This window comes from Mobula birostris, chromosome 6 (assembly GCF_030028105.1).
Source record: "Mobula birostris isolate sMobBir1 chromosome 6, sMobBir1.hap1, whole genome shotgun sequence".
NCBI classification, from domain to species: domain Eukaryota; kingdom Metazoa; phylum Chordata; class Chondrichthyes; order Myliobatiformes; family Myliobatidae; genus Mobula; species Mobula birostris.
In genome coordinates, this window is record NC_092375.1 from 34,029,679 (window position 1) to 34,041,854 (window position 12,176).

Consider the following 12,176-nt stretch of genomic DNA (forward strand, 5'->3'; position numbering starts at 1 on the left):
GTCAAATGGGCCTGATCAGTGATCAATTTATTATAAATTACTAGTATGACTCCAGTGTTTCACCCACTAATCAACAATTTGTAGGTTCAGCAAAATAAAAAAAACAGGAGACACTGGAAATTCTTGGGTGGTTGGACACCATTGTGAAGAGAAAAGCAGAATCAAGTTGATGATATGTCATTGGATGAAATATCGATAGCGTTTCTCTCTTGTACAGACAGTGGTACAAGTACACAGAAAGTGCAGTTCAGGTAGGTAACATGGTGCAAGAACATAATAAGGTAGATTGTGAGGTCAGAAGACCATCTTATCATACTAGGGAACTGTTCAATAATTTATTACAGAGAGACAGAAGTTTTCTTTGAGCCTGGTGGTACATGCTTTCAGGCTTTTGTATCTTCTGTCCATTGTGAGGCAGGAGAACATGGAAAGCCCAGAGTGGATGGAGTTTTTAATTATGTTGGCTGCTCTACAAAGGCAGAGAAAAGAGTAGATGAAGTCCATGGAGGGGAGGCTAGTTTCAGCATGTGCTGAGCTATCTCTAAAACTCCCTGCAGTTTCTTGTGGTCACACGCAGAACAGTTGGCAGACCAAGACATGATGCATCCAGATAGGAAGCTTTCTATGGTGCATTGATATAAATTGTTGAGGGTCAAAGGAGATTGCTAAGTTCCTTTATTCTCCTCAGGAAGTAGAGACAGTAGTAAACTTCATTGCCCATGATTGGACCAGCACAAGCTATTGATGATGTTCACACCTAGGAATCTGAAGCTTTCAACCCTGTCGCCCTCAGCACCATTGGCGTAAACGGGACCACTTGTACCACCCTCCTTTCTGAAGTCAAACTCCTTTGTTTTGCTAACACTGAGGGAAAGATTGTTGTTAGGACATCTTGTCACTCGGTGTATAAGGAGTAAAGTAGGGAGCTGAGGACACACTGGAAGTGTTGCTGCATATTCACAAAATCCAACAATCATTGCAAATCCTACTTGTAAAGCATCCTAATTAACAGAACGATTACCTCTCTGACTGGAGGCCCATGACGAGCCTTGTGCTGCACGGACTGGTGCTGGGTCCGTTGATGTTTGTCATCTATATCAATGATCTGAATGATAATGTGGTTAATTGGATCAGGAAATTTGGGAATGACACCAAGAAAGGGGGTGTAGTGGACAGTGAGGATGGTTATCATGGCTTGCAGAGGGATCTATGTCAGCTGGGAAAACGAGCTGTAAAGTGACAGATAGAATTTAATGCAGGCAAGTGCAAGGTTTTGCAAATCTGTAGGACCAATCAGGGTAGGTCTTACACAGTGAACGGTAGGGAACTGAGGAGTGTGGTAGAACAAAGGGATCTGGGAATACGGGTACAAAATTCGTTGAAAATGGAGTCACAGGTAGAGAGGCTCATAAAGAAAGCTTTTGGCACATTGGCCTTCATAAATCAATGTACTGAGTACAGGAGATGGGACGTTATGTTGAAGTTGTTTAAGACATTGGTGAGGCATATACTTTGGAGTATGGTGTGCAGTTTTGGTCACCAACCTACAGGAAAGATGTAAATAAGGTTGAAAGAGTACATAGAACATTTATAAGACTATTGCTGGGTTAGAAGGAAAAATTGAATAGGTTTGGACTTTGCTCCTTAGAATGTAGAAGATTGAAAGTAGATTTGATAGAAATATACAAAATGATGAGGGGTGCAGATAGGATTAATACAAGCAGGCTTTTTCCACTGAGGTTGGGTGGGACAACAACCAGAGGTCATGGGTTAAGGGTAAAAGTTGAAAAGTTGAAAAGTTTAAGGGGAACATGAGTAGAAATTTCTTCACTCAGAGGGTTGTGAGAGCATGGAGCGAGCTGCCAGCACAAGAGGTCCATGCAAGTTCGATTTCAATATTTAAGAGAAGTTTGGATAGGTACATATATGGATGGTAGGGGTATGAAGGGCTATGGTCCCCATGGGGGTCAATGGGAGTAGGCAGCTTAAATGGGTTTGGCATGGATTAGATGGGCTGAAGCTGTCTGTTTCTGTGCTGTACTTCCCTATGACTCTATGGTTTTCTGTTTGATATTTTATTTAGGATTAAATGCTCTGTAGCATCTTTCAATTCAATTGCAATGTTTGTCAAAATAATTTGATTAGAACAAAAGATGCCTTGCAGAAAATTAGTCTTGTGTAGCATGTCGAGGATGGTCATAGCGTTCTGTGAATGTAACAAACAAAATTGAATGATTTCAAATTAAGCAGAAATTCAACGTTCATAGTCCAAAATAAATTTATTATCGAAATGCATATATGTCATGAGATACAATCCTCAGGTTAATTTTCTTACGGGCATACTCAGTTCCAGTATTTCTCACTGAAACTCATTACTCTGTTATCAAACTGATGTACAGCTCCAGGTTATTTCTTGAAATCAATGAAAATTTAAAATTGTTATGATATCTTTTGCATTTAAAATGTGTATATAAAATTTTGGATTGGAAATTTAATTTTTGACAATGCTATCAGATTATATTTTGTATCAAAAGTTCTGGGGGGTTTTATTTTCAGTGACATTGAAGCTAACTGCAGAAGTTTTCCAATAATAATCTCTATGTTTTAATTAATTTTTGAGGAATAAGAGTAAGTTATGTAGCACTTGTCAAACCAGACCTTCCATCTGAGAGAAATTTGCCTAGATTTGTCAGTGAATAATACATTTATAGTCTGCACTTCATAAAATCAGCTGTGGAAAACAACAAGTTGTCAAAAATTTTGATTTGGCTGCAAATGGCGTATTGCATCCAATTGTGGTCATTACACTTTAAAAAAAAAGTGAATGCCTTGAACAGAATCCAATAGAAATTTACTGCACTATCTCAAGGGATGAGGGGCTCAATTATTAGAACTAATTGGAAAAGCCAGGATTGTTCAACATGAAGCAGAAAAGGTTGATAGGAGATCATAAGAATAAAATAGAAGCAGGATAGGCCACGTGGCCACTCAAGTCTAGCTGATTTTTCAATGTGGTCATGGTTAATATGCCCCAGGTGTTATCTTCTCTTTTGTGCCAGTTACTCTTGGCCTGCAACTCCCTAATCATTCAAAAAATTATTTTCAAATTCCTTAAATCCCCCTAGTGATCTAAACTCTTCAATCCCCTGGAATAAAGAATTCTTGAAATTCACCACCCTCTACAATGATCACCATTTGGGAGATTTTGACAGAAGAGTTCAGAATCAAGACGGCGCTGGACAAAGTGAGAAGAACCTATTTCTCTAGGTGAAAGGGCTGGAAATCAGAGGTCACAAGTTTAAGGTGATTGACAAAAGAATCAATGGGGACATGGGGCAAAATGATTTTCACTCAGTGTTTTGGCAATCAGTACCTTGATCTTTGGACATTTATTTTACCTGAATTATCCAATTGCTGTACAGATGTACTAATTAGATGTGAATTTGATCATTGATAACTGGCTTGACTGAGAGGTGACATCTGAGCATTGTTGGGGTCTCATTATAGGCCTTTATTGCTAGGAGGTAGTACTGCATGATGGGGGGAGAGGTTGCAAGACCATTGCCTTGCAGATATTGAGAGTGAATCTCATTTTCTGCGTATTTCAGTGAACGTGTTGATGATGACACTGAGGATGATATCTAAACCCAGCACATAAGCAGTATATCTGTCAAATGCCTGTTGCAGTTTGACAGTTATAGCTGGATTGATCTTGGGTCCAGGGTGGACGCAAGTGCATAGAAGAGTACAACACTGGGTGGGCCATTCAGCCTATGAGGCTTTACTGAACCTGATGCTAATTTATACTAATGTCCCCTTCCTCTCTGTCATCCATATCTCTCCATTCATTGTATTTCTCTAACTGCCTCTTAAACTCCACCAAACTGCCTACTTCCACCACTACCCTGGCAAACCACTGTCTCTGTCTCACTCTCTGTATAAAGGACTTGTTCCCCTTGTCACCCTGAAACATCTCCCACTAACCTTAAAAGCATTTTCTCGTTGACATTTCTACCCTGGGGAGAAGACTCTACTCCACCTATGCCGCTCATCGTTTTGAAAACTTCCGTCAGGTCTCTCCTCAGTCTCTGGTACTCAAGGGAGGACAAACCAAATTTGTCCGGCCTTTCCCTCTAATCCAGGCAGCATCCTGGGGATTCCCTTCTGCACTCCCTCCACATCCTTCCTATAATGTGGCGACAAGAAGTGTGCACAATCCTCGAAGTGGAGTCTGATTAAAGTTTTACGTAGTTGTAGCATAAGTTCCTTTCTCGTACACTCCACACCTCTACCAATGACGGCAATCACGCCCTATGCCTTTTATACCATATTATACACTTGCATAGCCAATTCCAGTGAACTATGGTCTTGGACCCCAAGATCCTTCTACAATTCACTGCCATTGAAGGGTCTGCCATTAAATGAACAAACAGCCTTCACCCCCCCAACTTACTCTGTCTTCTGTAGCAAGCTAGTACTTGGAATTCACCCTGGATCCCATGCATCTTTATCTATTGAATCAACCTACCATGGGGGACCTTATCAAATTGTCATGATATTCCATAAAGATCATAAGACATTGGAGCAGAATTAGGCCATTCAGCCCATCAACTCTGCTCTGCCATTCCATCATGGCTGATTTATTATCCCCCTCAACCTCATTCTCGAGCCTTCCCCCCCCTCAACCTTTGATGCCCTGACTAATCAAAAACTATCAATCTCCACTTTAAATATACTCAGTAACCTGGGCCCCACAGTCATCTGTGACAATGAATTCCACAGATTCACCATCCTCTGGCTAAAGAATTTCCTCCTCATCTCCGTTCTAAATAGACGTCCCTCTAGTCTGAGGAAGTATCCTCTGGTTTTAGACTCACCGTCTATCGAAAACATCCTCTCTATATGAGATGGGATCAATGAGCACCTCTCATTCTATTAAACTCCAGTGAGTACAGAACCAGAGACATCAAACTTTCCTCATGCATTAACCCTTTCATTACTGGAATCATTCTCATGACCCTCCACTGGACCCTCTCGAATGCCAGCATATCTTCTCTTAAATACGGGGCTCAAAACTGCTCACAATACTCCAAGTGTGGTCTGACCAATGCCTTTTAAAGCCTCAGCATCACATCCTTGCTCTTATATTCTAGTCCTCTCGAAATGAATGCTAACATTGCACCTGCCTTCCTTACCACCAACTCAACCTGCAAGTTAGCCTTCAGGGAATCCTACACAAGGACTCCTAAACCCCTTTGAATATCTTATTTTTGAATATTGGCCCTGTTTAGAAGATAATCTACTCCTCTATTCCTTTTACTAAAGTGTATGACCATACACTTCCCTACACTATATTCCATCTGCAATTTCTTTGCCCATTCTCCCAATCTGTTTAAGTCCTTCTGCAGACTCCCTGCTTCCTCAATACTGCCCCTTCACCTATCTTTGTATTATTTACAAACTTGGCCACAAAACCATCAATTCTGTCATCCAAATCAGTGACATATAATATGACAAGCAGTCCCAATACCAACCACTGCGGAATACCACTAGTCACTGGCAGCCAACCAGAACAGGCCTCCTTCTTTCCCACTCTTTACTTCCTGCCAGTCAGCCAATCTTCTGTCCATGCTAGTATCTTTCCTCTAATAATTAGCTCTTATCTTGTTAAGCAGCCTCGTGTGCGACACCTTGTCAAAGGCCTTCTGAAATTCCAAGTAAACAAGATCCACTAATTTTCCTTTGTCTATCCTGTCTATTATTTCCTCAAAGAATTCCAACAGATTTGTCAGGTAAGAGTTCCCCTGAAGGAAACCATGTTGACTTTGGCCTTATTAAAATGTTTACTAAAATCCATATTAATAATGTCCACTGCCTTGCCCTCATCATGCACATTTGACACCTCCTCACAAACCTTAACCAAGTTTGTAAGGCCTGACCTGTCCTACACAAAACAATGCTGACTGTCTTTAAGCAGGCTATGCATTTCCAAATGGACATAAATCCTATCCCTCAGCTTCCTCCCCGATACCATCCCCACTACTAATGTGGCTCACTGCCTATAATTACCTGGATTATCCTTATTTCCCATCCTGAACAAAGGCTAATTCTAAGAACTAAACACAAGAGATTCAACAGATGCTGGAAATCTAGAGCAATACACGTGAAATGGTGGAAGAATTCAGCAGGTCAGGAAACATTTTAACAGGGAGAGAGCTCCTCTTGTCCTCATCTACCGCCCCATGAGCCTCCGAATCAGACACATCATTCTCTGCAACGTCCACCTCCTCTAATAGGCTCCTACCACCAAACACATCTTTACCCGTCTTCCCGCCCACTCTCCACTTACTGCAGGGATCACTCCCTCTGGGATTCCCTTGTCCTTTTGTCCCTCACTACTAATCTCCCTCCTAGCACTTTTCCCTGAAAGTCACATCTGCCTATGCACCTCCCCCCTCACCTCCATTCAGAAGCCTAAACAGTCCTTACAGGTGAGGCAACACTTCACCTGCAAATCTGTGGTGGTTGTCTATGGTATCCGGTGCTCCTGATGCAGCCTCCTCTACATTGATGAGACCCAGTCGAGATTAGAAGCCTGCTTTCACGAGTATCTTCGTTCCGTTTGCAATTAGAAGGATTGCCATTTCAATACCAAACCCCATTCCCATTCTGACATGCCAGTCCACGTCCTCCTCTGCTGCCATGATGAGTCCACCTCCAGGTGGAGGAGCAACACCTCATATTCTGTCTGGGTTGCCTCCAACCTGAGGGCATAAACATGGATTTCTCTAACTTTTCCCCCAGCTCCTTCACTCTTCTTCAATCCCCCACTCTCACTTCTCAGGCTCCCATCTTCGCTGCTCCTCACCTGCCTATCACCTCCCCCAGGTGACCCTCCTCCTCCCCTTGGTCTTCTCTCATCTCCTATCAGATTCCTTCTTGGCCGGCCCTTTGCCTATCTACCCACCACCTCTCAGCATCATACTTCACCCCTCCCTTCCCCACCCATGTGACTCCACCTATCATCTTCTGGTTTGTACTCCCTCCCCTCCCCCAACATTCTCATCCTGGCTTCTTCAGCCTTCCTTTCCAGTTCTGATGAAGGGTCCAGACCTGAAATCTCAACTAGTTATTCATTTACATAGATGCTGCCTGATCTGCTGAGATCTTCCAGCGTTTTGCGTGTAATACTACGAACTCATTCTTTACAATGCATTACAGTTGTCAATGGAAAACTGTCAGTATCTACTGTTATCGATTATATCGAATGAAAACTCATAGATTTCAGTGCTTATATTTACTTCCATAGACTACCAGATGTTCACAATCTCTCAACATGGCCTTAATTCTATATGTTTTTCAAATTTGCAGTGAACCCTTTAGTTTACCTTGGTGTGGACATAATCAGCCAACCTCTGATATTCCCTAGTAGCTGGATCAGAGAGCTCCTCAGTGTAATACTCCCCTAGAACCTGGACGAAGAATTCCACAACTTGACTTGATGGCAGATCTGTAATTTGTTCAGTTTCTCCAGGGGTCTGCGAGGGTGTAAGAATAAATTACTAAAATGCAGAAAACAATACATTGTTATCTGGCCCAACATAGATCAAACTAGCCCACTGATGTCCAATATTAATACACAGTGGATATTATAATGAAGAAAAATGGAATAAAGATGTTTGAACAGTACGGTCAGTCTGAAGACACACAGGAGTATCCTCAGGGGATGGGGGGACCTGGATAACAAGGGCTATTAATACACTGTGCTTTATTCTGCAGAACCTGGATTTAGTCCAAGGCAAGATTAAACTATGAAAATCCTCTTTTTCCAATGTCTCGGTATACCACTCTGAAAAAGGAGGTTTGGACAAATCCAAGGAATTTTTAATCAGGGTAGGATCACCAGCCTAAATCTGCTTTTTGATCTGGTCAAGGTTAGTGGAAAGCAATTTTTTGCTTTTGCCAATATGCAAGAATATTGCCAATGCAAAGGACTAATTGTAATGCAACTTGATTTTTTATTTAATATTTTTTCACTGCTGTCCTTCTTTAGTTAAGAAGACTGTTTGTTTTGCAACTCCTCCTTACACCTTGCAGATTTTTTTGGGGATTAAAAAAGCCATAATTCCTGCAAATTCGCATTACAATTAAGATTAACCTGCAGTATCCATGTGATCTAGCTAAAGGTAAAAAAAACCATTAATGTCAATTCCTAGTCCCATTCCTATCATGCAGCATATTGAATACCTTCAATGCTGTCAGTTTACTGATATTCATTTGTTTCCTTTCAATACATCAGTCAAAAACAGATCTTTCATTCAATATAATATGTGGAATTTATGAATCGATTTAAACTACACCAGCAACAAATGGGTGCATAAAACAGATAAGCTAGTGATTATCTAATGACCCAATGAACTTTACAAGAACTAGTTCCTCAGATTGCCTGACTAAGAACTAAAAGGCCATAAAACCTTAAGAGATAAGAGTAAAATTGGGCCATTTGGCCAATCAAATCTGCTCCACTATTCGATCATGGCCAAGTTATGTTCCCTCCAACCTCATTCTCCTTGATTCTCCCTGTAACCCTTAACTCTCTTTCTAATCAAGAATCTTATCAAAGGCCTTCTGGTCCGAGATCTCCCACTTTTGGAAACATCAACTCCACACACACTCTATTTAGGCCTTTCAAATTAGCTGGTTATTACAGACAACCTGAGGACCTAACCTGGTCCAACATATCGATACAGCTATTAAGAAGGCAAGACAGTGGCTATGTTCATTAGCAGTTTGAAAGAATTTGGTTTGTCATCTAAAACACTTGAAAACCTCTATAGATGTCCCATGGAGAGCATTCTAACAGGCTGCATCGTTATCTGGTGTGGTGGGGGTTGGGGGGGACGTCCGAGCCTACTGCACAGGACTGAAAGAAGCTACAGAAAGTTGTAAAATTAGTCAGCTTCATCTTGGGTAGCAGCCTACATAGTACCCAAGACATCTTCAAACAGTGGTGCCTCAGAAAGGCGATGTCCATTATTAAGGACACCCATCAGCCAGGGCATGCCCTCTTCTCATTGTTACCATCAGGTAGGAGGTACAGAATCCTGAAGGCACACACTCAGCGATTCAGGAACAGCTTCTTCCCCTCTGCCATCCGATTCCTGAATGGACATTGAACCCATGAACACTACTTCACTTTCTTTTAAATATATATTGTTTCTGTTTTTGTACTATTTTTAATCTAATCAATATACGATTACATACTTACTGTAATTGATTTACTAGTCTTTATTCTTTCTAAATTATCATGTATTGCATTGAACTGCTGCTACTAAGTTAATAAATTACACGACACATGCCGATGATAATAGACCTGATTCTGATTCTGACAACCATGATCATTGGTGATGTGTAATGAAGAACATGCTTCTGTATTTTTTTCTTCATAGTCATAGAGCTAAAAGACAAATGCTTTGGTTTCTTTTTCCACAAATGCTGTCTGATCTGTTGAGTTATCTTAGCATTTTTTATACTCATTGCAACTATCTTTAACCCTCCTGTCCTCTCACACCTAATTACCACTGTTAATTCAATCCCGCTTTGTCAAGATTAAATATTATTGCAGTTATTATTTAATTACTAGGCACTCATAACAAAGTTATTAAAATTAGTCTTAGTTATACATATCTCACAACTTGCTTTTCAAATCTATTTAAACATTGTACCTGTTAACATTAGTGTGCAAACTTAAAGCACATGGTATTGGGGGTAAGGTATTGGTGTGGGTGGAGAGTTGGTTAGCAGACAGGAAGCAAAGAGTGGGAATAAACGGGACCTTTTCAGAATGGCGGGCAGTAACTAGTGGGGTACCGCAAGGCTCAGTGTTGGGACCCCAGTTGTTTACAATATATATTAATGACTTGGATGAGGGAATTAAATGCAGCATCTCCAAGTTTGCGGATGACACGAAGCTGGGCTGCAGTGTTAGCTGTGAGGAGGATGCTAAGAGGATGCAGGGTGACTTGGATAGGTTGGGTGAGTGGGCAAATTCATGGCAGATGCAATTTAATGTGGATAAATGTGAAGTTACCCACTTTGGTGGCAAAAATAGGAAAACAGATTATTATCTGAATGGTGGCCGATTAGGAAAAGGGGAGGTGCAACGAGACCTGGGTGTCATTATACACCAGTCATTGAAAGTGGGCATGCAGGTACAGCAGGCTGTGAAAAAGGCAAATGGTATCCTGGCATTTATAGCGAGAGGATTCGAGTACAGGAGCAGGGAGGTACTACTGTAGTTGTACAAGGCCTTGGTGAGACCACACCTGGAGTATTGTGTGCAGTTTTGGTCCCCTAATCTGAGGAAAGACATCCTTGCCATAGAGGGAGTACAAAGAAGGTTCACCAGATTGATTCCTGGGATGGCAGGACTTTCATATGAAGAAAGACTGGATGAACTGGGCTTGTACTCGTTGGAATTTAGAAGATTGAGCGGGGATCTGATTGAAACGTATAAAATCCTAAAGGGATTGGACAGGCTAGATGCAGGAAGATTGTTCCCGATGTTGGGGAAGTCCAGAACGAGGGGTCACAGTTTGAGGATAAAGGGGAAGCCTTTTAGGACCGAGATTAGGAAAAACTTCTTCACACAGACAGTGGTGAATCTGTGGAATTCTCTGCCACAGGAAACAGTTGAGGCCAGTTCATTGGCTATATTTAAGAGGGAGTTAGATATGGCCCTTGTGGCTACGGGGATCAGGGGGTATGTAGGGAAGGCTGGTGCAGGGTTCTGAGTTGGATGATCAGCCATGATCATACTGAATGGTGGTGCAGGCTTGAAGGGCCAAATGGCCTACTCCTGCACCTATTTTCTATGTTTCTATGTTAACATCATGAAGGAAAAATATTTAAATAGTGACTTGTGATCTTCAACTGCATGGCAAAGTATTTAAATATTGGGAACCTGAGCCTATTATCTCCGTGGCAACAGACGTTTGTAACAGGAAAGCTTGGGATCCTGGCCAGGCTCTTCAGATGATGGACCACACTATGCTGCAGGCTCCATCTCAATGATTACTGTCAGAATGTAACAACATTTTTTCTAAAGTAACAAATGTTAATGAGGTTATCAGAAAATTGTTTTAAAATATTGTCAGCTTCAAAGGAGTATTATTTCCCTTAAAAGAGTTAACCTGAAAGATAATTAGTAGGCACACACGAGGAATTCTGCAGATGCTGGAAATTCAAGCAACACACATCAAAGTTGCTGGTGAACGCAGCAGGCCAAGCAGCATCTGTAGGAAGAGGTACAGTCGACGTTTCAGGCTGAGACCCTTCGTCAGGACTAACTGAAGGAAGAGCTAGTAAGAGATTTGAAAGTGGGAGGGGGAGGGGGAGATCCAAAATGATAGGAGAAGACAGGAGGGGGAGGGATGGAGCCAAGAGCTGGACAGGTGATTGGCAAAAGGCATATGAGAGGATCATGGGACAGGAGGCCCAGGGAGAAGGAAAAGGGGGAGGGGGGAAAACCCAGTGGATGGGCAAGGGGTATAGTGAGAGGGACAGAGGGAGAAAAAGAGAGAGAGAGAGAAAGAATGTGTGTATATAAATAAATAACGGATGGGGTACGAGGAGGAGGTGGAGCATTAGCAGAAGTTAGAGAAGTCAATGTTCATGCCATCAGGATGAAGGCTACCCAGACAGAATATAACGTGTTGTTCCTCCAACCTGAGTGTGGCTTCATCTTTACAGTAGAGGAGGCGACACTTCACCTGTGAGTCAGCTGGGGTGATATACTGCATCCGGTGCTCCCAATGTGGCCTTCTATATATTGGCGAGACCCGACGCAGACTGGGAGATAATTTTGCTGAACACCTATGCTCTGTCCGCCAGAGAAAGCAGGATCTCCCAGTGGCCACACATTTTAATTCCATGTCCCATTCTGATATGTCTATCCATGGCCTCCTCTATTGTAAAGATGAAGCCACACTCAGGTTGGAGGAACAACACCTTATATTCCGTCTGGGTAGCCTCCAACCTGATGGCATGAACATTGACATCTCTAACTTCCGCTAATGCCCCACCTCCTCCTCGTACTCCATCCATTATTTATTTATATACACACATTCTTTCTCTCTGTCTCCTTTTTCTCCCTCTGTCCCTCTGACTATACCCCT

At 42.0% G+C, this 12,176-nt stretch overlaps 1 protein-coding gene across 4 annotated transcripts in view; it reads right to left on the reverse strand.

Annotated features, from left to right (window-relative positions):
- impg2a (interphotoreceptor matrix proteoglycan 2a) overlaps window positions 1–12,176 on the reverse strand; it is a 96,353-nt gene that overhangs the window by 32,209 nt on the left and 51,968 nt on the right. For all 4 annotated transcript variants that reach the window (XR_011886294.1, XM_072260180.1, XM_072260181.1 and 1 more), the window contains exon 9: window positions 7,389–7,538. Coding sequence is in view for 3 of the 4 variants with exons in the window: in XM_072260180.1 (XP_072116281.1) it covers window positions 7,389–7,538 (150 nt within the window). In the remaining variant the exon portion in view is untranslated. The remainder of the gene's footprint in view (window positions 1–7,388; window positions 7,539–12,176) is intronic.